This window comes from Neopsephotus bourkii, unplaced genomic scaffold (assembly GCF_033783945.1).
Source record: "Neopsephotus bourkii isolate Nb327-2 ecotype Australia unplaced genomic scaffold, CSIRO-AGI_Nbou_v1 NB_1542, whole genome shotgun sequence".
Lineage (NCBI taxonomy): Eukaryota > Metazoa > Chordata > Aves > Psittaciformes > Psittacidae > Neopsephotus > Neopsephotus bourkii.
The window spans coordinates 3,930,584-3,957,824 of record NW_026902018.1 but is presented as its reverse complement, the minus strand read 5'-3'; the positions used below and the strand labels follow the sequence as shown (position 1 = coordinate 3,957,824).

Genomic DNA, 27,241 nt, shown 5'->3' with positions numbered 1-27,241 from the left:
AAGGGAGCAGGAGGTTGGAAGCATGTTGGGGTAAGGAAAAGGAGAATGATAGAGAAGAATAGGGCCTGGAGGCTGCTGTCATGGTCACTGCTGCACACATGTGCAGCATTTTGGAGTGTGAGCAAGCTGGAGAGCAGGGCACTGCCGACAAGGAGCATCCAGGGCAATCACTGGCACCAACAGCTCAGCTCCCGCAGCACAGCTCCAACTGTGCATTCATTCACAGCTGTTTGAAATCGTCTGAAAAGGGGTGCTGGTGGCTACTGCTGCCTACCCCCATCCCACCCAGCTCCCCTCTGTGTCCTTTCTCCCACTGTTCCTTGCCATAACACCATGGGGGCTCCCACTTGCCCCTTTGAAAGCCGGGGCAATGCAGGGGTTGGGGACTCTCGCACTGCCCTCACCATGAGGCCTCTCCAGGCCCCCAGCTACAGGCTCAGTGGCTGGCAGTGTATCCCATTTCCTTGGCAAGGACTCGCCTCTGCCTCCTGGTGCAGATGATGGGGTGTGCATTTGCTGAAGCCCTTCTCCCCCAGCCCAGCCACCACCTCTCAGGGACATCCAGACATCATTTCAGCGTGCATATTTATCGCTTTCTCCCCGCAAGACATGTATTTGAAGGTACTCTTGGTAAACATAACCACAGGAGATGCGAAATACGTGCCGGGGAAGCATAAATAACTCCACACAGATAGACACACACACATAGACAGCAAACACAGACACGGTTCACCAAGGGAAACCAAGAAGTGCAGAGCACGCCCTGAGGCTGCCACCAGTCCCAATGGCTTTGCTCTCATCCACCAAGCCAAGAGGATTTCTCCTACTCTTGCTTTGCAGCAGCTGGTGGGAGAACAAAGCTGGGGAGGAGGAGTCTAAAGTTGCAAATATCCCATGAAAGCATCATGGCAAGTCCTGGCTCTGCAGTTTCCTGCAATCATCTCCAAGGAATGGTTCCAGTTGTAGGAAGTTGCAAGTCTTTCACAGTGTGAAAGGGTGGAGGGGCATGGGGACCACCATGAGGGAGGAGCAGCAGGTCATCTTGCAATGTCCCAGTTGCAGCCAGCCGATAAACCTTCACGTGGGAACATCGGGGCTAGATGCTCCATCTAGGTCCTCTTCTGCCCTCTCTAAGGTGCTGATTCTTCTTTAGCTGAGGATAATCTTCAACGGGACATCATGCGAACAAACTCTGCAACCAGTAAAAAAGGACAGTCCTGAAGCAGAAGGCACCCATGGTCCCCAACCCAGCTCTCATTCCCTGGAGAGAGCATGCAGCCAGGCAGAAACCCAGAGTCCATGCACTGCCAGCAGGTCTCTGCTGATCCGTGACTGGCCCTGGAGAGCTCCCACAGAATGGGCTTTAATCCTTGCATTAAGATACAGTGACAGGAGCTACTAGCAGGTCAGTTCCTTGCCTTGGACTCCCTCCCAGCTAGTGTACAGTCCTGTATGCACAAGCAGCTCCTTGTGAGACACTAGGGCAAGTGCTGTCTCCTCTGTAACTTCAGGGGACCTTGATTTATAATCTTGGGAACACAGTATGGTTTCATAGTAAGCTCGCCACTTCACAGAGATGGTGTTGTGGGAAAGCACTAGTGTTTTGGTTGGTACCAGCATTTTTACAGAGAAGAGTTTACTTTGATGGACTTTGTGTTTTTAAAGACACAGGCTAACTGTACGGCTACCCTGGATCTATTTCTTCATCATCCTGCAGCTTGTGAAGTCCATTACAATTGTTCAAATGGAGTGTAAATGCCATCAGATATAAATGTGTTTTTATTCTGCACTTGATTTGCCAAGGAGCTAATAACTCTGCAAAAAGGAGGGCAGTGGAAATTACCCCCTTGACTTCTCCTTTTCCATTGATGGAGCTGTCCTTTGATAACTAAGGCAGTAACTCACAGAGAAAATGATACTGGGGTAGCATTCCATGTATTTTAGCTGTCTAACATAATTTAGCTGTAGGAAACAAGGAGAGCTACTGTCATGTAATCAGCCAGTGCATTAGAACAACTGCAGCTACCAGATACTTTCCAGGGGTACACTTCTAGTTTTCGAAGCCCTCAGAAGCTTCAGTAACCCTGAGGACAGACATTCTGTGTTATATGGGAGAATCAGGAATGCTCTGAGCCAAAAAATAGTCTGTTTAATTTTAATTCTGTAGTTCTTCACTCTTACTGCAAAGGGATGTCTGGATTTGCACTAGGAAAACAGCAGCCCGCCACGCTCTCACACCCTCCAGCTCTTATATCCGCTTAGCTGTCTGGTATCAACTGCTTCCCTTGCCAGAAACACTGAGCTCTATTAATACTGCTCCTGCCATGGCTAATAGCACTCTGTTTTTCCCAAGTCCTTCTGGCACGAAAAGTGGGAGAAGAAATGAGTTATCTCTAGGATTTAACAAGACACCTCCGGATCAGATATCTGCAGTCCCAGTAAGCATATCTGGCATAAAGGCACAGAAACAAATTCTCTATAAACCCAGATAACAAGGTGAGCCAGAGGAAATGGAGGCTGCAATGCATTCTCCAAACCAATCTAGCCTCCTCACAGCTTTTGCAATAGATTTATTGTCCCATAAAAAGAAGGCTGGCACAGCATGTGTGCACCCAAATCTTCTTCTCTGTGACAAGGCATTTCTCTTGTCATGCTAGGATTATGAAGACCCAATTGAAACAGATGCAGCAAGAGATGATACACAAATGAACACTTCAGCTGAGGAACTTCCTGTGGGGGCCAATATTCTTCATTTTCCTCAGATGACTAGGAAAGAAAGTTTTGTGTTTTTCTCCATACTTCAGATACCTGGGCCCTGAGCATGCAAATCTTCCCTTCTGCTTCTGCCTCTGAGCTGAAACTCTGACTCACCCCAGAGTGGATGGACAGGGAGCGTTCCTCCCTTCTCACCTTCAAAATCAACACGTCCATCTCCATTCAGATCCACATCCCGGATGATCTCTTCAATATCCCGATGGCCCACCTGCTGCCCTAGAAGCTTCTTCATGGCTTCTCGCAGCTCACTGGTGCTGATCTCCCCATCACCATTGGTGTCAAACTGCGAGTACATGAAACAGACCATCAGGGGAAATACACTTAATGGAAATGGATCTTGCTCTGGGCTGGATTTTGTACTGTCCTGCTCCCATGTGCCCTAGTTTTCCTGCATTTTTTTTGTGTCCCTCCTTTTCCTCTTTTGCATGCCTTTTGGATCCAGTCTGTTTTCTCCTCAGAAACCCCTCGTAACTGCTGTGTCTGCACCAGCTTTCCTCTTCCTTGCCTCAAGGGTTCCCTTATCTTAGTGACTTTCTCTGCTCCTCCCTTGTTTCACGCCTGGCTTGGCTCTTTCTGTCTTGCACTGCTCTTTCTCTTCCTTTTCACCAGCGGGTCTTCTCTCCTTCCTGTCTCTTGTTGCTCACCTCTCTGGGGGCACACAGTAAGGAACACTCACCTCTCTGAAGGCATCACGGAGCTCTTTTACACCAATCATGTCTGCAGTTTCTGCTAGCAGCTTTGGTCCCATCAGCTCAACAAAATCTTCAAAATCCACATGGCCACCCACTTGGGACAAGACAAAACACTGTATGTAAGAACTCCATAGGTTAGCCAAGCCTAGCACTCACTTTGCACTTCTGTGAGCCCCGTTGGTTCTCCAGGAAGCAAAGCACAGAAGGTGCAGGACAGTGGAAGGAAAAGCAGAGTTAGTTTTACACTGTATTTTCTGGATTGTGAGCTAGGTGGAATGAGCCCAAACTATTCCTTCCTAGGCTGCCATGGACTGTCACATCCTTATGGCATCACATACTAGGATTCAGAGGCTTGATCATTTCTAGTGCTTATAGCAACCCTCTGCTGCGCCTGAGCCAAAGGGTATGGCAAGGGCACAGCATAATGTTCCTGCATGGCCTGGGCAGTGCCCTGCAGCAGTGGTGGAATCTTGCTCCATTAGCAGTGCTAATGTATGTCCAACTGCTCATTCTTACCATCAGTCCTTTTTCTTGTTTGTCCCTGTTTAAAAGCTGGCAGTAACACTCTCAAATTCCTAAGTGCTTGTGTGCCAGGGTTATACAATCATAGAATAGTTAGGGTTGGAAAGGACCTTAAGATCATCCAGTTCCAGCCCCCTTTCATGAGCAGGGACACCTCACACTAAACCATGGCACCCAAGGCTCTGTCCAACCTGGCCTTGAACACCGCCAGGGATGCAGCTTTTGTGTGTGCCTGGCTGTGTATGTAACAACTGTTTTCCTTCCCCTGACCTTGTAAGTTGTCCTTTTTACATCATCATGTGTCAGAAACATGTACTAAACAATCTTTTTCCCACCTGGAGCGTAATACCCTACACTGCCACAGACACGAGACAACAAAACATGGTAATGAAAGACAAGGAGCATAAACACAGTGAATATGACACATCTGTCACATACTTCCATGACTCCAGCAGCTGCTCCCATCTGACACTGCCAGCACAGCTTGCTCACAGCCCATCCCCAGGCACACAGCTGATCTACAAACCACCACAGACTGAACAGCCCATCCATCACCCGTCTGACCAAAGCTTCTCCATCTTCCTAAGCTCTTTCTTCAGTGTGACACCAGCTGACAACAGGTTCAATACGACAACACCCACAACCAGAGCACTGATAACTGCCCACATCAAGAGCAGTTTTATACCTGACAGCACAAGCATGAAGGACAACCCTTCCACTCACTGTTCCCATACAGACCAGTCCACACAATCCTTTTGTTAAGCAAGAAACAAAGGCATCAACTCCTGGGGACCATAAGCAAACAGAAGAGATGACAGGGAATGAAAATGAGAACCAAAAGAGGGAGTCTGGGGGATGGAATCCAAAGGAAAAGAGCAGGAGACTGAGAAAGCCCGATGCAATGATGCAGGACACAGCAGCAACAGGGAGGCACAGTTAGGCGAATGTTACTCACAGTTCATGTTGATCTGCTGGGAGAGCTCTATTAGCTCCATCTCAGTAGGCATGTAGCCCATGGTTCGCATGCAGTTCCCCAGGTCCCTGCAGTTAATAAACCCATCCTTGTCTTTATCAAACTCCTTAAAGGCTTCTCTTAATTCTGTGGGAGTAGATCCAGAAAGAACAATATTGTCAGTGACAGCTTGAAATAACTTCCAAGAAACCTCCCCAGAATCAGCAGCACTTTATGAGGCCAAACTCCCCCAGATAGTCCCTATGTTCCCTTTGCACTCTGTAAAGGCCAGTGACTGGAGCAATGTTAAACTCCTGTACTAGCAGCACTGCTGACCCATTCCTTACAGGAAAGCTTGCTTGGACTACAAGTGTCACAAACTGATCATTACAAAACTGCATTCCCTAAAGAAACTGAAACTAGTAAGGTTTCCCATCTTCTACCTCTGCACTGTATTATATAGGGATTAGTAGGTGACACAGCTTCCCTGGAGTCGTATACTATTGTATCACGCTCTACAACACTTTCTGTGGGAGCTGGGGTGCACAGCAGTTCTCTGACAGCCAATATCCCACTACTTTACTTATCCTCCCACCCTGAAGAAGCTGGAATGGATGCAGATTCCTTCACAGTCAGCACTCTCGTAGTTTTCTTCTGCTGGGGTTTCCAGGAATTATTCCAGTAATCATCTCCCTCCATTTGCCCCAGCTTATTTTACCCATGGGGCCAAGCTGGAAGGGCCTGCCAGTAGGAGCAGGTTTTCCCTGGGCAGGGAGAAAAGTGACATAGAAGAAGTGACAAATTTTACCTTCAATTTCTTCCGGACGCAGTTCTCTATCCTGCAAGACAAGAAAATAATTAAAGCTGTTTGCTTGCCAAACACATAGTTTATGAACAGCACTTATTGGTGCAAACAGTTCTGGGACAAGCCAGAAAGTGAGAGAAGGAACAAGAAGGTGATGACATGTTTAATACCATCTACCTGCCAAGGCCCCCCAGCTCTCCTCCCCAAAGGCAGGGGTGTTATCCTGCACACTTTCCTGTGGAAGCCCTTCTCCCTTCATCTGCTGACAGGGGATGTCAGGTGCTCCCCCAAAACAGAAGAGACCTGGGCCAGCACAGCAATATGTGTGGCCTCCCTACCTGATGGTACTATGAGCACCTTCATGAAGCTCCTGGAGCAGAGACTGTCCCTGCAGCAGTTATGATCTCTTCTAGAGCTCTGAATGTATTTCCTACTGCAGCTCCTGCTGACAGAGCCAGATCGGAACAGCCAGAAGCAGTTCCTGTAACCAGCAGGTCTATACAATCATCTCCTTGGATCACTGCTTGATACCTGTCCTTCTGGCACGACAGCAACAGCCACAAGCTCTCTTTCAGCCCACATCCCAGAGCCATCTCCTACAGTTAGTCCCCACAAAAAGGTAGGAACTTCTCCCTTTCCCCAACCTCAACTCTATATACAAGCGCGTGAAGGCAGACACACGACATATACATCATCAAGGTCATCTACAAACAAAACAGGACAAGGATTCACCATGTTCAGGAAACACTGCAACTTCAAACATCCAATCTGAATTTCTTGGAAGAAGGGGAAGGATATAAAAGAGTATAGGAAAATTCCAACACTGCACCAGGAAGAAGAGATGAGCATGGAAATGCACTGCTTTCTGGTTTAAACGCCCTTTCTAATTCCTTTCATGGCTCCCAGGCAAATCCAAAACATCTGAGAATTTGGAAACACAGAAACACGATCTCTTTTGTCGTCTCACTCTCGGCTTTTCCCCTTAACCATGGGGAGTTTCTCCTTGCCTTCCAGGTGTCCTCCAGCCTCACCACATGTCCCTGGAGACGGTGCCTTTGATCAGTTTGAGGATGATCCTTTGTTATTTAACCACAGGCTCCTCTGGACACTCTAATGGCAGCTGCTCAGAGTGCATAGCAAACTAGGACACACACTGGTTTACGTCTGTGCAGAAGTGGGCTGTGCCAGAGAAACGACCAGCTTGCCACTCATAACCTTCCCAGAGGCATCTCTGTGCTGGATGGAACTGTTGGAGCGCGCTGGCTCTGCCATTTCATCCTTCACAGAACTGGTATTTTCAAACATGTCATCCCATTTGTTCTGCTTTCATCAACAGCAAGTAATGAAACAATTCAAACTCCTCAGACCGGATGCAGGAGGCATTATTGCCCTCCTGCCTTAGATAAACAGCAGATGAAAACCACGCATGATCAGTACCAACACCTTGTGCACCTCATTCCAGAGTGTGCGGATGTCAATCCCTGGGGATCCTGCTGTGTGCCGACAGCTTGGCACGGCAGCAGATGCAGGGTATGATTGCCACGGTGCAAAGGGTGCCCTGATGCACTCACAGGGCCTGTGCTGTTGTGAGGGCGGCTGGGGTAGGACCCAGGCCTTCCTCTAGCACAGTCATCACAAGAGCATCGTCCTCCCCACTCACTGAAGACCACACTGTAACCGACACAACTGACACATGCGGAAGTGGGGGCTTCAGCACCAGCTCTAATTCTGCACATCAAGGCATTTGTGTTTGCAGGGCGCTCAGCAGATCTTTGCACATGCAGATTGTAGCATCAGAGAGCCACAGGCTGCAAATGCAAAAGGAGGGGGAGGGCTTACGTCCCTCCAAAAATCTGACTCAAGCGATAACTAACGTCATGAAGAGGTTTTCTGTTTTAAATTTGAAAGAAGAGCCCCTAAAATGATAAAGGAGGAAAATTGCTTGGGAAGAAATGGGCTGAATCACTCTACAGCTTTTGGAGAACATATGGAAAGAGGAATAAAACTCTGAAGAGTTTAGATCCCAGATACGAGCAGAGGTGACCCTCAGAGAGTACATTATACATAATGGTTTTACCCTCATTTATTTCTTTTCTATGCACAATAAATCCTGTTGGTTTAGAGAGTAAGTAAAAGTAAAGCTGGTTATCAGATGCACTTATTCTACATCAGGGTAGTTACAGACATCACTAATCCTATTTTGGAGGCTTCTTAGGGCACTGAGTTTCCACAGCCTAAGCAGGATGGATACCTGTCCAGCTGTGAGCCTCTCACTAGAGAGCTGGACCTATCTCCTATATCAGGCAGCTCTGTGGATGCCAGCAAATGTGCTTGTGTGAGAAAACTGTTTTGTGTTCCAGGGAAGTGGCACAAGGAATATGTGATCACTCAGTGGCTGCAGGTTAGGAAGAACAAAAGCCTTTCTACCAATAATGACAAATAACGACTATTTTTTGTGCTGCTGGTTGAAGAAGGTGTTTCAGAAATAAAGCCCTAGATAACCATACCAATGCACAAGTAAGACAGAGATTTCTGACAGAGGCAAGAAAGCTCTGACTCTCAGGTAACTGGGGCGAGCTTTGTTTCACCACAGGAACATGGAATGCACCAGGTGAGTACCTGACAATGCACATATTCATTCCTACATATCCATAAAAACTGTGCTAATCCTACGTTTCTCTATGTCTTTAAACTCATGCTAATGAAGGAATTAAATGTTTATGTAAAAAGTATGGTTTACTTCTTGTAAAGTTATAGTGCTGAGGTGCATATCTATGTATATTTAACATGTTCAAGTGCATATATTTGAATTTACATACAAACACATATTTGTATTGTTTGGATATAAATGCATTCATTAGCTGCATAAGAACACATAGTTACAAATGGTGTGACTGAATGGACAGATGTGGTTTTTCTATCTGTGTGTGTATATGGGCAATAGCTCCTGTTAGTCTAAGCACTATCTGCAGCTATAAGGACAGACTAATGTTCTTTGGTTTATCTGGCTGGGATTGCTGCAGTGTCAGGCTGGGTATGATAGTGTGTAAGAGATAAGCATTTGGGTATCTATGAGGAGGCAGATGCATGCTTATTCCTGCTGGTACTGGTGTGCTCACTGTGAGCTGATAGGAACAGTATCAAATATGGACAGCTTGTTCCCAATACGGATGCTCTGATTTGCATTTAAGTGGCTATTTAGGTCTTAAATGCCAATCTGAGCCTCTTGGAATGAAATGTAGATGTCTTGCTGGAATAGCAGCTTTGAACAGTGGACTCCTCCTGAGTCCATATGATTATGTAAGTCCTGAAGTCCTAAGTCCTTCTCCTGAGTCCATATGATTATGCCTACTTGAGTGTAGGCTTGGATCTAACTTCCATAGCTGCATTTTTAGAATCCTCCTTTCTTGGTGCTTAGGCACGGGGGGTATCTCTGCACATCCTTCAACTCAGACATTTGCCCGTGACTGTATCTGCACTTGGAGCTGGAGCCGGGATGCTCGAGACCCAGGGCTGGGGGTTACAGAGCTCCACACAGATGGAGCATGTGGCAGCTCCGCATTCCCCGCTCACATCCACATGGCTTTGTGCATGTCTCGCCCGGCTGGGTGTAACTTACGTACAGGCTGCCTGTTTTCTGCGAAGCCCTTCCTCAGGAAGATGCATGCCGGCCCCAGCAGGTTGTGCATGACGGCGCAGTTCTGGGCCAGCACCATGAGCGGACCCTGGTACTCGCAAGCCGACGGCCCCTCTTCACTCGTCTGGACAGCCTTATAGCACGTCTTCTCCTCATGGCGGATCTTCCCAGCCAACAAGCAGCAAGCAAACAACACAACAGAGGATGTTACCTCCCCATCTCGCCCAGCCGTTCCTCTGAAGTTCTACTGAACCGCCTCGCAGAGACATTAGTGCTAAATTTCCTTCATCCTGTCCACACTGAGTCCCCCCCCACCGCTCTATGAGGATTTGTACAGCAGCAGTAAGTCCAGGAGTTCACTTCCAAAAGCTGACAGAAGTACAAGCAACCAGGAGAATTTCGCTTTGAAATGACATCAAACTCTCAGCACTGCTCACATCTACCCAGACACAGCCAAAAGGGCCGTGCTCCCACTATGGGTCCCAGCATTAACGATCCCTTGAATGAGCTGCAAAGGGCAAGCACAGCCCAGCCTAACAGTATGTGTGCCAGCCTGTGCCCAGGGCGAAGCTGCTGGCAGAGCCATGTCAGCAAGGGCACCCCCAGGAGACCAGGCAGAGCCTGCACAAAGGCACTGCATGAGGCTCCACATCACATTCCAGCCACACAGCATCACAGGCTTTGTAATGTTATTAGAAGGCCATTTACAGCATCAGGTGGCTCTGCCAACTGCAGGGTCACTTCTAATTAGTTACATCCTTGGGGTCTCAGGCACTTACTGCACTGGCCTCTTCTAATCACTGACAGTCCCAAAGTGGAGATCAGGCACGGGCACCACATTTTTGTCTGTTTGCATCTGCACACGTCCTGCTAAGCTGTGGCTCCAGAACAGCACTGGATTTTATAAGGAGGCACTGCTTTCCTTTTATAGAAATGCATTTCCCTGGCTCTGCAAGAAAACTCTTATCCTGATATTCCCATGCAGCTATAAAAAGCCAACACAACCCACAGGACCCTTGGTTTTATAGAATAAACATTAATCACACATCAGATTCCTCTTCAGGAATGATTCTACTTTTACAGACTGTGCTCGCAGGGGTGATCAGAGAAGCTCTGTCAATTGTCATTGTCTCTATTAACCCTTTCCTTAAAGCCTGAGCTGCCTTTTCAGGCTAAAAGACCAGATATACACACATGCCCCATTCACACTTGTCCAAGTCTATTGTATCTACTCGCTGCATCTGCCATGTGCTATTACATTGCACACATGGTTTGGAGTTTGCCTTTTTGTACAGTCTTATACCAATCTGCTCATGTATAATGTCATATGAATATCAAGCACCAAAACAAAAACAACTCAAAAAGCAAGCCATGGAGAAAGAAAATGATGAAGCAGGAGAGCAGTTTCATTGCAGTCATGGATGAGGAAGGAACCTGCCCCGATTAAACCCGACACATAGGACACTTGTCCTTAAAAACCTGAGAGATGAGCATCCATCCACAAATGGCATGTTACCAGCTCAGCTAAATGTCAAGACATCTGTGTTGAACTGCACAGCTTGGTGTTATCAGTGCAATGTATTTTCAAAATTATCAGCTTTATTTCCTGGCACATTTTTCAGTTTAATACACCAAATACTATGAATCACTTAAAACAGTCCACATCAATTCTGTGTTTAACTCCAGCGAAGCCACATGGAAGACTGAAGGCCCCACAGCCCCTGATGCTTGTTTACTGGCCTTTCCAGTCAACGGAGTTTCTTACCAAGCCACAGAGCAACACTACCTAAGAGTCATCCCATTACTTTCCTGTGCAGAAAGAGACTGCCAGTTGATGAAGCAGTTGCCAAGAGCCACCAAGGATCCTGACGAGACAACCCACCGCAGCACCAGGGCAAGGCGCATGGCTCAGTGAGAACCCAACAGGGGCTGCTGCAGCAGGATTTGTGGCATTGATGTTTCCTCTGCCAGCAGCACCCCCTGGTTTTTCCTGCAAGTATCCCCACAAGTTCTCTCCACTACATTCCTCCTACAGCCCGGGAGAGCTGTGAAGGGAGCTGTGATATGGGCACAGGGCAAAGCAACATCAGCTGCCCATTACAGGGGAAACAGCAGCATGCATGACAAGGAAAATGCAAGGACAGGACTGGGAAGCTCAGGCTTTCCCTGTCTTTTCCCTGAGCAAAGGGCCACTACCCTTCCTAGCAGAGCCCAGTCCTAGGCTGTGTCAGACCGGCAGACTGCAGAGAGGGAAGAGAACAGGTTGATTTAGAGATGGCTGTAGTGGTGGCAATGGGTGGCAAAGTGAGAGACCTGGATGCCAAAGCTTTTCCTTTCTGCACAACAGGACTCACTTCGTTTTCCTTCCTGTGTGTCAGAGCAGTAAGCCCAGAGGGGCTTCATCCTGACAGCAGTTCCTCTCAGGCTGGCTACTGGCATCACCAGGGGGACACTGTGACACTCAGCACTGCCACACGAACCGGCATGGTACCCCCGTGTCAGCCAGTCCCAGACCAAGCCAACCAGCGCCTGGGAGTGACTCCCATACTTCAGGCTGAAGCCATGTATTCAAGAGGTAAGTCTGCAACCCAAAAGCAGCTTTCACACATGTGTCTACAGTCCCTCCTCTCTACCATTTCATCAAAATGAGTTTGTCCAAGCTAAAATCTGAGAAAAAAGACTGGGATTACAAAACAGCCAAGTGAAGTTATGAAATGTTAACCCAAACTATTCTATAATTCTATGTTAAGACAGATCTGCAAAGTCTCCATTATAATCATGTGTTGTGAGCAGAAGAACAGCAGGGACCCAGGAACTGTTGGGATGAGTTGGGATGAGTGCCTGAGGCCTTAATACATGGCTAGCTGGAGTAATGTCTGAGAAATACTCCAATTCAGCTCTGCAACTTCCTCTCTGTAGTCCTGCCATCCCAGGCCTTCTAACTAGGCACAAAGTGCGTTATTTGAAGCAGCTTTTAGGAATGAAAGCATAAATTACCTAAAAGACTGACGACAGAGCTCATACGTTCTTGAATCCATTTGGATTCAAGCAGCCTGGCCACACGTCATTCTTTAATTGCAGTCGCCTCGATCATGTTGAGCACAGCTGCAGCCAACGCCTTTTATTGCGAGTTGGAGGCATCCTACAAGCAACCAAATTGGTTTTTCATATGTGCAACATTTGGGTGAATTTCAACTACTTCTGCCTCTCCCTGAAGGTCACCCTGACTTAGGGAATGGTCTCAGCACTGCCTCGCTGTCTGGTGATGAATCCTCATCGTGTGTGTCCCAGCTCCCCCACAGCAGCACTGTGCTATTACTGGCTCTGTTCACAGCAGCTAAGGTAAAAGCAAACTGTTTCTACACAGAAGAGGCAAACCTCAGACCAAAAGAAACTCTCTGCTAGGGAGGTTCTCCACCCAAGAGGTCCGCCCCAGAGGGACTTTCCCAGGTGGCAAGGTCTCCCTGATGGCAGTGGCACTTCATTGTCAGCAAGGTCTCAAGAGACCTCCTCAGTGCTCTTCATTGCAATACTTAGGATGCTTAACATAACTTTTTCATTTACAAGGAGTGACTAGCACAGCTTCTTGCTGAGTTGTTAGATTTGCAGCAGCAGCAAGTGAGAACAGCATGGCTGACAGGTACACGGTGCTTCAAGACCTTTCTCAGTGAAACAAGAAATTTTTCTAGGACACATCATTCCCATTTCAATCTACTCCCTAACAGCAGCATCGTTCCTGAATCTAATTTGTCCTGGGATCACTGCAAAACCTCAGCACGGAGCAGACCATGGGTTGAAGCCTAACAGATACACATGGCAGCTTGCAGATGAGCTCCAGCTGGGCCCATGTGGATACATGGGCTGTGCTGATGTGCAACATGATGCACGCACATGCAGCCAGGGCCCAGTGCATCCACTCACAAACAGAGGCATGGACAAACAGATCACAGAGAAAGACATGCTTCTGTACCCAAACACATACCAACAAAACCGGATGTGTGCATATGCAAGGATGGATTATACATAAAATGCATGTATGCCTACGTACAGATGTCAGTAAGGACGTCCACCAGCAGATACACACACACAGAGTGCCATACAAGCAGGGATCCGTGTATGACCCTATACACTCACAACAAACCCTACACGCCTGCTTACACACCTCAGAATGCGCACATAGAGACACACAGCGCGAAGGACACACACGTATTTCAGATGGGCTCATTAGGTGTGCATGCTCTGACACACCAACAGAATACGTACATGCACCCATTCCCATGGACATGAAGAGATGTCCCTACAGGAGCGACACACGACTAGACTCATGCAAACACCTTCCAACTGAAGCACGTGCACACAAACTCACACATACACACGTACATTAAGGTGCCCCTACAGAAGATGTGTGACAGCATACTATGGGCATCGACAAGCACAAGCTTGCACGTACCCAGAGCACTGCTATGGACACACACACAGCGGGAGACAACCCTACTCCTGTGCATGCATACCCACACATTGATTTACACACGTTATGGCTTTAATGGCTGCTCTTGCATGAGCAGCTCTTACCAAAAAAGTCTGGTGAAAAGAGCTGAACCCTTGACACACACCTCTATGTTTCTCCCACCTCCCATTCCCTTCTGCTCATCCCAAGAAGCAGGGCTGGAAACACACAACGCACTTTGATTCAAGGAACATACCTTTTTAGAGAGGTTTCTCAGTGGAGACTTCACACAGTTGCCCATAATATGTTGAGTCTGCCTTTCCGGTGGACTTGGTTATAAAGGAACTGAAGCAACTGATCCCATTAAAGGTATTCCTTGGGAGCAAAGCAAGAAAGGCAGTGCCAGGCAAATCCAAACAGCTACTGGCTGCTGGGGCTTCCCTCTTCAGGGAGCTTTTTCTCTCTCTGCCTCTCTCTGTGTTTTTACTTTATGTTCACTTTCTTGAAGAGATGAAGCAGGAAGGAGAGGGAGGGGAGAGAAACAGACAGAAAGAGAGGGAGAGAGAGAGAGTGAGAAGGGGAGAGAGAGGGAGGCGGGTGTATAATCTACATCAGATTAATGTTCAAATCCCTCCCACCCCCCTCAATCTCCAGGCAAGATTGTTTCACTCAAGGGAGAGGGCTGATTCAGGGAGAATTAAAAGAGAGACGCACAGCAAGAAATGAGTTCAGTGATGAGTTCAGTGAATCCAGCTAGTTTGGGTGCACGGAGCCGCTGAACATCACATCCCTACCCACCCCCCTTCTAACTCCTCTCGGCTTTTCAATCACTAGAGAGCACGGCTGGCCAGAAGGCAATCCACTTAGGGGCTTGGAGCAGAGTCCAGAGCTGGTTTGGAGCAGAAATGGACCATTTATCTGGGTGGGACCTGTTTCAGCTTATAAATAGCAGAAGTCTCTCCTGCTTTTCCTGCCACGGAGGCAGCAAGCCTGGAGGCAGCAGCCCGGGGGCCCTACAGCACTCAGCCCCAGGCTAGTAGCGTTTAACCACAAGGGAGAGACCTTGAGCCAGTCTTGCGGTGAAGTTTTTCCAGCGCTCTGGAAGTACAAGTCAGCTGGCAGTTTACCTGCACAAATCTGCCAACGAGGGGCTCACACCTGAATCCTAAGTCTGAGCAGCCCTAGGCTGGATAATGTGAAGCAAAGAATTCGGATGTCGTATCCATCCCTTCCATTGCCAAGCACCCGAGTCCCGGAGGCACACCAAGGCTAAGAGGCTCATTAAGCTACAGCCAGCTCCGAACTCTGGACTTGGGCCTGCTGTGGTAACAGAATAACCTCTGAAAGAAAAGGGATGAGTCCCCGGTCCATTTTCCTCTGATCTCAGGCTGAACATGAAAGCATTCAGTCTGAAAAGAGATTTAAATGCATTGAAAACTCACCATCACACCCAGGTAACAGGATTTGAACAGGATGGTGAATGTACTCTTAGCTAGGAAGCGACAACAGCTGCAGCTCCAGAATGGTAAGAAGCCATGGCACGAAGAGCTACCTCCTTCAAGACCCGTGAAGACCACAGTGACACTGATGCCATACTATGTCCATGCAGCAGGCTGGTTGGACTCAGGTGCTCAGCTGAAAGACTTGACAACTTTCTTTGCAAGTATGGTTCCAAACAAAAGGCTTTACAAAGCCCTAACCCATGGACTGAGTACTTGCACCACAGGCTTTTTGTGCAGAAGCCAAAGACTTGCTCTCCTGACAGCCAAGGACGGAGAAGGATGACCTGTCAATGTCACAACAAAGCAGGGATTTCCCTGCTTCCATCCTGATGGTGCTGTGGCAAATTAAGAATGATTGTAAGGTGAATCAACAGTTTCTTTAGAGCTTAGAGGCTCCTTCCACCCAAGGAAATGAGTTTAGGAGTCCAACCATGACAAGAGTCAACAAATTATCCAGTTCCAGTCGCAGCCATGCGGGACAGTGTTTCTTGCTCTTCCTTGTGCTAACCACTTCCCAGGAGTGAAGGCAGTGGAATAGCCTCCCCCCAGATCCCCTCAATGACTTCTTCACTGGATGGCCTAGAAAGGACCTGTACAAAGATCCACAGGCCCTCCAAAGACAGAAGCTGCAGTAGCAGACACTGGAAGACACCCCTTGCACCAGGGCAGACTGAGAACAGGACAGAATGGATGGGGAAGCTCTGGTCTGGAAGATCTCTATTGCAGAGCCCATCCATGGTGGGCTGGAAAGCAAAACTGTTCCTGAGCTGGGCCTGTCTCCTGCTGTCATAGTTTGAAGACCCCTGATGCCGGGGAAATGTACAGTCACTCCCTGGGGGCTGTGCCAGCCCTGGGCCTCTCAGCAGGGGACATTGCAGGAGGATGCTGAAACTCTCAGCTCTTCTCAAGACTGACATCTTTAGCTCTATTTCTCTTTCCCCTCTCGAAGCAGATAGTGGGAGGCTGATCTACCCCTGGCCAAAGAGCTGGTCGTTAATAACGTCCTCTGTCAGCTGGAGCCATTCCCCAGGCTCCCTGTTTATTGACGAAGTGCTTGTCCCCCTTGAGCAGAAGCTGCCACACAGCGAGTGAGGCGCCTGGGCTCCTTCCCGAGACAAACGACTCCAATTCCAGAGCAGAGAGGAGAGAGAACCGCCTCCCTGCTGCTAATGAATCTCCCCTGACAGGCAGCGTGGACGCCAGGAATGCCTTGCAATTCAGAAGTGCCCATCTCCTGCATTCTCCCAGACAGAAAGAGTGGAGCAACGGAGTCAGGCATCTCCTGCCAGCAGAATCCATCACAGCCCCCAGACTGCCATGGGACAGCTTTGGAAGACGGCCACTGAGTGTGTCTTACAGAGGCTCTAGAAGTCTCCCAACAAAAGCTGAGATGGTCACCTTCTAAATCCTCACTTGCAGCAGAGCATTCAGAGCCAGCCTCCACGGCACGCTGCCCTGTCTGCCTGCTCTCCTGCTTTTCTTCCCTGCAGCTGCAGGCGGCTGTGTGAAATGCACAGGTCAGAGTGAGAGGGCTGAGACCTCTGCCAGCCTTGGCAGGGAGTTTGCAGTCCAGGAAGAGAAGAGGTGACGGAAGCCTGCTTGCACCACGTTTGCAGCACAGTCACAGTCCTGCAACTCTACAAGAACTCTGGCAGAGCTGCAAGGGGCCCAAAGGATGCGATTGTAAACGATTTTCTTACCTCCTTATTTACTCTGGATCAATTGGGCAGCACATCACAATCCAGCAGACAGACTTCGGAGGAGGAAAATCACTGTCTACATTGGAATCTCGTTCCCATCACCACCACACACAGCTTAGAGGCAGGCAGGAAAGTGGAGTTGGCAAAAAGGTCATCAGAAGATTAGGTTAGAAGGAACATATTTTCTCCCTCCCTCCAACTGAGGCTGCTGTGAGAGAACAGGATGCTGAGAATAAGTGTATCAAAAACATTTGTGTGTAGGTGCTGATCTGTGGGCATGCCTATATCTGGGGTAGTCAGTATGTGTGTGGGAGGGCTGCACATGCATGTATACTGGTTTTCCCACACTGTTCTTTGTGGCAATCACACTGTTCTCTTAAGGTCTGGGGCTCTGCTGTAAACTTTCTAAACACTGGCAGGAACTTTGTGAAATGCGGCTCTTACCTGTGTGCCCACATCCCTTCCTCTCCCCTGAGGTCCAAGGTGGAGAGCAGGGACCCCAGTGGATGTGGTCTGGCACAGAGCAAGGTCCCAGCTCACAGGAAACAAGCATTTGGCACATGGACTGACCTGAGCATAGAGCAGGGAGGAGGCTGGGTGACTTGGCACTGAACAAGGAGTGAGTTAGGTGGTTTAATACGTCTGGATTCTTTAAAAAGCAGCAATGCTGTGCTTTGGGCTGGCATCTTCTGCAGAAATGCTCATTTCAGAAGAAAATGTTGGATCCCACCACAGCTAATCACTTGGTAGCTGCCAGAAACTTTATCCAATGGCAGCAAATATCCAACAGGCACAACAGAAAGAACAAAAGTCAGTCCAAAACTTGGGATTGCTTATCAGAGGGTAGCTCTGCTTGGCAAACATTTTTCCAGTGGAAGTATGGATTTGTACAAGGGGACTGTTCAGATGCCAGGCCTGTTTCTGTGCACAGTCTTTCACTTGCTGGAACACTGTATCAGATGGCTGTTCTCAACATAAAACAAACTGCAACAGGGCAACCTCAGCAGGTAGGAGGGTTAATCTCTGAGGGAGTACATCCTAAAGCAGGGAGAACTCATTCTTAGAATCTCTGCACTGAAGTCCATCACAGAATCAACCAGCTTGGAAAAGACCTTTTACCTATGAGCCCGTTGCATGCTTCAAAGATTTAGTATTTGAAGATACATCACCTCATTTAAATCATCCTAACAGGACAAGAATTTTTGGTCTATTTTTTTCCTGTCACAGAATGGAGAGTGCATCTATTGATCAGGAGCTTTCAAATCTGCTCCCAACCACCATTTAGCTGGTGGCTATAGATGTGTATGTTGCAAGAAACAACCTAGTCTTGTTTCCTGGATGACCTCAGCTGAGCCTAAGCATTTGGAATAGTCATCATCCTCCCATTGCCAGTGCTGTCGAGGGACTCATTTCCAAGCTCCCCACTGCTGGAACATGCACTGGCACTTAGAACTTCCCCTGTTGCTGCTGCACATTGAGTTGTGTCTTCTAACCTTGAATGAGCTTTGGATGGTTCTGTATTCCAGTCAGACAAGTATAGGTCCATCTCACAGGGAGGCACCAGCAGGTACTGGTGGATGCAGTCCAGATCCTTATCTAGGGGGGAGGAATATTTCTGCAGAGAGTTTGGGAACTTTCTTTGCTGTCAGCTGTTCCAGGAAGAAAGTGTTGCTGACTCATGCTGTGCATAATATTCTCCTCCATTACAGCAATTGGATCATAGTCAATCACAAACAGAAAGGTTATTAAAAAGACCAAGGCTATTTTCCGTCTCGCTCAAGGTAACAAAGCCTGCACTGTCAACTTCTGTTTAGAACAGCTTTGCCTGTAATTAGCTAGTTTTATTCTGTGCTAGATGAAAAGAGATGAGAATGTGCCATCTGACACCATCCACGTAGATGCAGTCCACGCATTTTGCACTAGCCCGACTTCCAAGTCCCTGCACAGGAAATGTGTTGGCCAGAGCACAATGTGCTATGGATATTTTCTGCTTTCAAGATCATCAATGGGCTACAAAAAGACAAGCACAAGCTTGACAGCCCAGAACTGCTCTGACAATTTGCCATGTACACGCAGTACAAAGATTGTTTAAGACAAACTTTACATGGTCCCTTCTTTTTGTTCAGGAATATGAGAACTGTGAATCACCCTCTGTCCATCCGGGACTACTGCAAGAGCAGCCAAGTGTGCCCTGGCTCCCTCACCTCTGCTCAAGTAAAAGGGAGTCAGTATTTGGCTGGCACACTGAGGGGCTACTGAAAGCATGGATGAGCAGAGGCTTGGGAACCAATACTAACACTAATACTAGTACTACAAATACACCAAACCAACCCTGCACCTCTAGAAGGATCAAACCAAACTCTGTATCCCAGTATGAGATCTCTGACTATCTCAACACAGCTGGTCACAAACTAGCTAACCCCTCTTGGCATTATTTCAGCAGAACACAGGGGGGTTGCTGGCAGTTTTCTGCTTCCTGCCTTCAACTGTTGTGACATGATGCTTCACAACATCACAAAGTTGCTTGTTCCCTTGCAAGAACACAGAATGTATTATGTCTGTGTGGGATGAAGCAATGCTGTATATTCTTTCCAAAGATGGCTGCAAGGTGCAAGGTACTCCAGGGGAGGAAAGGGTGGGAGAAATATCAGAATATTGCTAATGACTTCATTCATAGCTAGCACTGAGTTCATGCTTTTACACTGGTGCAGAAAGCTACTGGAAAACTGGATATGACCATACAAGCTACGACAGCTGTTTTGTCTTTGTTTCTAAGCAGGGCATTTGATTGAAATTGGAGGATTACTCAAGTTCATGGGCATTGCTGTTGCTCTCTAAGGTCATGGGAATGTCAGGGGATTATTGAAAGGGAGCCCAAAGTTAGCTAGGCATCTTTTACTGGATGTACACCATATAGCTGCTTGTTATTGGAAATCAATACCACTCATGGACTCATCAGGGAAAAACAGTTACTGAAGCTGGGATGCTACAAAGAACCACAGCTAATTCGGCTGACAAACCTGCAGCCCAGCCACTGTCTCTAAAGTAAAAGTCTGCTCTGACACTTTGTTCAAACCCAGTATGCACAAAACGAAAACCAAGCTGGTATAGGATGGAATACAGACGGAATGCATAGAGTAATTTAAATGATGGTTAATTTATTATTGAAATATTTTCTTCTCTCAAAAGATAAGCCGAATCTACCCAGGTGGTTTGTATATTTCAGTGCATTAGATCATGCTGCTGTATATTTTATGAATGGAATATTTAATGACTGTTCTTTTAGCTTGGTTTTATTTTAATATCTTTCTATATCCTTTTAAAACAGATTTGTTTAAAAAGTAAATCACTGGCAAAGATTAATGTTTGCTGGCAGACCCAGTGCAAGCAGGAAGCTTATCCATTGCCCCTCAGTGGTTCTGTACGGCTGGCTCACATCCCTCAAGCTCTTTATAAGCAATAAATGTGATACATTTTCCTCCAGGCTGAGCAAGGGGGTAGTAGCTGAGTGGATGTGCTCAAGTGGAACAATGTTTTTCTGTCCATTACATACAGGAAACACAAGACGTACCTTGGAAGGTATGGTGGGTGTAAGCAGACAGGGATGTACACACATGATTGATTGTTGTAAGCACAGGAGTGAGTGCATACACATGTACAGAGGAGGGTGCAAGCCCCCCAGCAACTTCAGCAGAGGCTGCAGGCGCACAGGCTGTGTGTATACAGACAAGACACACATACAGACACTCTGTGTCAGGCTACATGCACGGACATGGCTGTGGCAACACAAACAGCAATGGAAGCACCCAGGCCATACAAGCCCCATGCAGATACCTGGACCCCTGCGAATACGTGCTTGGCAATGAGCAGGACCAGCGCTCTCCTACGTCACGGCAAGCAGGCGGCTTTCCCCAGCCTCACACGCTGAGCAGGCAGAGGCCAAGCCCCAGCGGGCCCGGGCCGGGCAGGGTGTGTGCTAATGCGGTCCTGCCGCCCGGGGCAGAAGCCTCCCGCTGTCCGAGCACCCCGCGGCAGAGGGCGGCCCCTGAGGACACCTTTCTCCCTCCACGCCCTCTGAGGACCCATAGGGGCCGGACTAAACCTTCAGAGGTGCCGTCAAAGAGGAGGAAGGGTCGGGTCAGGGTCTGGTGTTTCTGCCTCCTAACCTGTGCACCCATGGTCCGTGCCAGCGCCAGGACTGCGCAACGGGATCAGCATCACTGCCGCAGTTGGTCACTGTCAGCCAGAAGTCGTCTGTTCTCCCCAAATTACTGTGCCGATGTAACATTGTAAAAGAGGAGCTGCTTTGCCACAAGCCCTGGCATGCCACTGCTTTACCTGCCTTACACCATGGTACAACACAACACGCAGCTCCTGCAAACCCAGACCCTTCACCTTCACCTTCGCCATCCCACAGCGCAACACCCGAAAGTTTCCATGACTGGCGTCACCGCTCCAGCGCAGCCCAACGCACTGCAGACTCCCCTGCTAATACACGGGGCAGCTGAGAGCTCCCTGTTCTGAGCCATTCATCACTTCCATTACTGAACCCTTGGCCAGAGCTCCCCGCTCTCTGCGGGTGGAGCTCCAAGCGTGTCCTAATGCAGCCGCTGCTCCTGGGCAAAACTCCCAAGCATCAGCTTGGAGTCAGAACCAGCTGCAGCTGAAGCCACTGGAAGGAACAAGGTCACCCTGCAGATGAGAAGTCAAGAAGGGAGAAGCCGGACAAGGCACTTTTTCCCTACCCGCTCCCAGTTGGTTTAGGGGAGAATGTTCTTGGCACCTGCTTCCTGCACAGGCAATGCAGGGACACATCCTGCCCCAAAACAGGGACCACTTCTGTCATTCTGATTTACTGTAAGGTCCTGTTAAAACATGGTATGAAGAACTTAAGCCCATGAGCAAAGGAAAATGGAGCAGGACAAGAAAAGGAAAATGATACAGGAAATGCAGCAAGATTCTTTCCTATTTTAATGGTAATGTGGATGCTGACATTAAAGCAGGAATGGGAGACGGGTGCACATAGGAGAGGCTTTTAACTCCCTGTACAAATAGAAATACAAAAGCCCCTTTGGCCACAGTGCTAACAGCAGAAGCCTGTAAATATTTAATGATTCCCTACAGCATTGTTTGACCCCGCTGATCCCCATGTTACCATAGGCAATTGACAGAAAACTGTTGGGGAATCACTCCACTGAAAAATTTAACAGTCAGGCAGGGTGTGAAAGCTAAACGGCTCTGAAAATGGCCAGGTCTCACATGGCAGGATCACTTGCCAATTAATATTGCATAGCAGAGGCCCGGAAAAAGGTCTTCTGAAAGGTTCCAGCTAGGCCAGTGCTGTGGCACAGGAGGAATGAAGTGACAAGGATCGGTGGGCTTCTGTGCTGCAGTGCTCGTACTGTGCTGGGCTGTGAGCCCAGTGCCAAGCTGCTGCCACACTGTGGGTGCTGCTGCTGCATCGCTGCTGCCCTGGGGACCCTGCTGCCACAAAACTGCCACCCCACGCTGCTGTCCCAGTCGCTGTGCTGCTGTTATCACACGAATAAACTGTGTCCTGCTGCCAGGCTGCCACCTCACCACCATCCCAGCTGCGGGGGATCACTGCTCTTCTGCTCTCATGGACATGCAACTGCTCAATACTGCAATGTTCTATAGTCGCGCTGCAAGCCCTGTAGGACTGTCATGCTATTCTGCTTTGCAGGGGTGATAGAATGCTCCTTTTCACTTCATGACACTCCTTTACCCCTTGGCCATTCCAACACTATCCTGCTACCAGGCCAAAATTATATGAAACATTCTCCCCACACTCACTTTTCTTGCCACTTTCCCACTTTGCTGCATTATCACACACTCATCCCTTGCCAAATACACCCGTGAGTCACTGCACTGCTCTCACACTGCACTGAGCCACTGCCACTGCAGGGCCACTTCAAAGCACTGCTGCCCCACTGCCACATGCATCTGATAACCAGCCCATACTCACACAGCACTTCTGTCATCAAGTCGGTCTGTGGTGTTGCTCTCGTGCTAACTCGAAGCTGTGCTTCCAAAACTGCAGCATGGTGGTAACACTTCACATGCTGCCTTCTGGTACAGCGGGATGGTGCTGTCGGATCAGCACAGCCTTTTGCTAATATCACACCAGAAGTAATCACTGCTGTATAGAATAGCTCCTGTCTGGAATATTGTATTACTACATCATTAGACTGCTAAACTCTTCTGTCAGGCTACAACACTACACAGTTATCACACCCATGCACTGCCAAACTGCTACCGCATGGCACCAGTATCACATCTCTGCTCTGCCACAGGATTGCGTTACCACACCACTGCATTGTCAGTGCTGTGCTCTCCAGCACTGTGTGCTAAACCAGTATAAACTCCACAGCAGAGTGCTTCTCTGCAACTGTCTCACCAATCCAGTGTACAAACATGTCATTAGGCTAAGATGACATCCTGGCTTATACTAATATATCATTTAGCTACCCTACATTTGTTAATTCATGTACCACTTAATTGCAAAATGGTAACATGCCCTAAAAGAGTATTATTGTTTTATTGTGTTATATTAGAACGTCGCTGTATCAATATAGCATAAGCTTAATTAACAAAATCTCTCCGCATCCTGTATCCTGGCAGTAGCTTAGCATTCTCCTGGAGTGCATACCCACAGTGCACTATATTGCTGTGCTGGTTACATAAACACAGCACTTCTGCTTTTACTCTGTCTTTTTTTTTCTGCACAGCTACCAATCTGTGTCCCTCAGACACAACCCTGTAGTCCTGGGCTGCTCCTTTTCACTGTTACTGCAATAATGACATCCTGCGTGAAGTCATTCCTGCAATCTTTCCTGCGTTTCCGATTGTATCACTGTAGTGTCTGCATCTGCGGCCACATCACTGCACCACCACGGAACAACAGGGTGAGGATGTTTCACAGCTGTACAGCTGGAACAAGATATACTGGTGCTGCTGGACCACAGCACTCTGCTGCAGCAGATATGCATCACTGTGCTCCTCTCCTGCTATGTGCTGCAAAATTACTGTTTTAACTGTTTCACAGTGGGCTGTGTGGGCTGGAGAGAAGTTCTTGTATTAAATAGTCTGCTGAGCTGCTGCACTCTTCTAATTGCAGCATGGAGCAGACTGGTGCTACAGCGCCTGCAGCCTTACACTGCAATCCTGGACACTTCTGCACCTATGACTCTGCCTCAGTCCAGGGTGCAGTTTGGGCTCCTGCAGGTTGAAGTCCTTGCCTGTCACAAAACATCACTCATATTTTGACACAATGCTTAGCATTTGTTTCTTAACTCACAGAAATAAAACTTCCATCATCCTGTTCCATGACGGAATTCCTACAGTTCTTATCTTTAAGCCTTTATTCATCTTAGGATTTTGTTATCACTACAAAAAATCTTCACATCTCTCTCCCTGCAAGCAGCTCTTTGTGTATCCTACATCAGTTTCCCTTCTTGTATCCACAAATCCGCTGTACACCCCTACTACAGCTCACTCCTAATAGCCAGTCCCAAATCCCCACTGGATGTTTGTTCTCTTGTAGTTACTTCAAACAAAGCAAGTGAGAGATGAATACAGAGAGAAAAGGGAATAAATAATAGTATCCTCTAAAAGAAAGATGTTGGTGTTTGTTTATAAGCACTGGTGCAATGTACCCAGCGAAAAGAAGAAAACTGGAATTGCATCTGCGCCTTTTCTTAAGAGGCACTGCTTAGCACTGCAGTTACATTTTGCTAAGTTTAAGGCTTTAAGAACTGTCTCATGACACTGGGATGTAAAGAGCAGAACAGGGAAAACAAAGACGCTGTGCAGGTAAGGACTGAGTTCACAGCCAGAGAGGTTTCTGTGAGTGGGAGCCCTGACATGGGGTAGTTTGTATTTCTGACACTTTGGGGACACACGGTTGCACTGACTTACAATCTCTTCTCAGACACATCTTTACTTTCCTCAGAACTACAGGCGCAAAATCAGAGCTGAGCCCACGGACTGCAAAGCCTGGTGCTGGAAGGAATACGGCTTTCTGTAACCTGGTTGAGCACCCAAGCCGCTCACCAGGCCCTTCCTTATACCACTACAATGTCAACCTAGACTTCTGGTACGCAGAGGGTGGCTCTCGGTCCGAGTTAAACACAACCAGAACATTCATCAATAGCAGACTGTCAGGGAGGATGACAAATTGTCCAGGGAACAGATGTACTTTGATTTTTCTCTGGAGAACTCAAAATGAACAGAAGTAGAACGCACTTCCTGACAGCAGATTAAACAGATACAGGTGTATTACCCCCTTCCACCCTGTTACAAAAATTCTTCTCCTTCTCTCCATAATCTTAAATTGAGCCCTACAACCCACTTTAAAATAAACCCAACCCAACGACAACAAACCCCACAGTCACAATTCTGGTTTAACTGATCACTTCCAGGGCCGGAATTTAGCCGCCCAGGCTGCTGGCTTATACCTAAAACTGTGCTTCTGGGAGATTGCAGTTCCATTAATCTTCCTGGAGATTACATCTCTCTCTAACATCCCTTAAATGGCTCTAAAAGAAAATTTCAGGCCAGAATCCCCCTCTGCCTTTTCATTTTCAGAGGGTAGTTGTGTTGGGTAATTTCACTACCAGAAGCAGCTAAAAGCAACAGCTTTGTACCAAAAGAGCTTGCAAACACCGAAAGCATCTGTTTCATCCTAACATAGTGACTGCGAAGGCTTCGGAATTGGGTCAGGATTTTTTTTTTTCTTGCCGTTCTCCCCACTACCTTTTCCTGACAGCTTCTGCCATCAGAAATGATTCATCTGCTGATTGTAGAGAAATGCACCATAAGGGGATGTAAACAAATCAGCAAAGCAAGGCGGGGAGCCAGAGAGATAGAATCTAATAAGTAAATACATTTTAAATATCCGCTTCTCTGACTCTCACCCTCAGCAGGCAGAGCCACAACTTCCCCCGGCGGCAGGGAAAGCACCGGCACATCCCCCGCCAGCACCATCGAGAGCGCCCTCCGCAGAGCCCGGCGGGGCGGGCGGGCGGGCGGCATGGGCTGCGGGCGGCTCCGACCCGCGCCCCCTCCCCGGTGCCGGCCCCGCAGCGCCCCGGCGGTGCCGCAGCGCCGGGAGAAGTTGGGCAGGGCGGCCAGGAAGCAGTGCATTTACCGCTGCGGGCTGCGCCCCGGGGAGCGAGGGGCTCCGCAAAGAGGAGGCGAACACCCGTGAGCGGGAGGGAGGAGGGGGCGCAGGGGGGAGCAGGGAGGGAGGGACGGAGGGGGCGAGAGGCGCTCTGCCCCTTACCTGGCCAAAGACCGAGCTGAGCATGGGGTGCAGCTGCTGGAAGAGGGGGTCCGCTTCCACCGACCGATCGTTGCCGCTGGACTTGGTGGAGTACTTGCTGCTGGATTTGGACAGAGGTGAAGCGCCTTCTGAGAGCTTTAGGGACTCTCTGCTGGACCGCTGCCTGTGACTGGAGAAAAAGTCCTCCTCTGCCTCCTCCCCATCCCTGTCTGAGAGCTGATGCTGGTCCTGGGGGTGCCCGTGGCTGGCGTGCGGCGGAAGGTGGTGGTGATGCCTGGATGTCCGCACTGGTTCCTTGCCGCTGCCTCTCCTTGGACCTCCTTCCGCCGGCTCCGGCTGGCTCTCCCCCCGTCCATGTGACAGCTTCCCCGCGCCCCTCGCTCCGTCCTCCCGGGCGCCCGGGTGGCAGAGCGGCCTGCGGGCACTGGGCTCCCCGGGGAGCGGCTCCTGGCTCAGCTCCCTCCCCGCCTGCCCGCCTTGTCTTCTGCCGTCCCGGGCGCGGCTGCCGCGGGGCTGGGGCTGGGCGTCCGCAGCCCTCCGGCTCCCCGCCGCCTTCAGCAGCGAAGTGCGGGACTCGCTCTTCGCCATGGAGGAGCCGCTCATCGCGGGGCCGCTAGAGCCGCATCCCCGGCCGGGCGGAGCGCTGCCGCTGCGGGCAGGGCTGCGGCGCGCCGCTCACGGCATGTCCTGCGGAGACCCGCTTAAATCCCGCACCGCGGCCCATGTGACAGCGCAAACAAAGGCCGCGGAAGGAGCGCTCCGGTGGGGGGGTGGCGGGCACCGTCCCCCAAGCCGGGGCTCCCCCCTCCTCCCGCCCGTCCAGGTGAGCCGCGGCCTCCCCCCGCCGGGGGCCGGCTCAGGCCGGGCCGTGCCGCCAGGCGAAGCGGCGCCGCCGAGGGGGTGCG

The 27,241-nt window shown here is 49.1% G+C and overlaps 1 protein-coding gene across 5 annotated transcripts; it reads right to left on the bottom strand.

Moving 5' to 3' along the window:
* Nucleotides 1-568: 568 nt before the first annotated feature.
* On the bottom strand, nt 569-27,241 carry CABP1 (calcium binding protein 1). Of its 5 annotated transcripts, none has more exons than XM_061370620.1 (7): nt 26,337-27,234; nt 9,370-9,546; nt 5,750-5,780; nt 4,945-5,088; nt 3,452-3,561; nt 2,911-3,058; nt 569-1,192 (listed from the first exon to the last, which is right to left on the bottom strand). In XM_061370620.1, exons 1-7 carry the CDS (start codon nt 26,937-26,939, stop codon nt 1,167-1,169), a joined length of 1,239 nt encoding a protein of 412 aa, XP_061226604.1. In that variant the 5' UTR covers nt 26,940-27,234; the 3' UTR covers nt 569-1,166. The 5 variants fall into 5 exon arrangements, with proteins under 5 accessions (XP_061226604.1, XP_061226608.1, XP_061226607.1 ...); XM_061370624.1 differs by lacking the exon at nt 26,337-27,234 and adding an exon at nt 14,087-14,302; XM_061370623.1 differs by lacking the exon at nt 26,337-27,234 and adding an exon at nt 14,088-14,224 and having other exon boundaries at nt 9,370-9,556.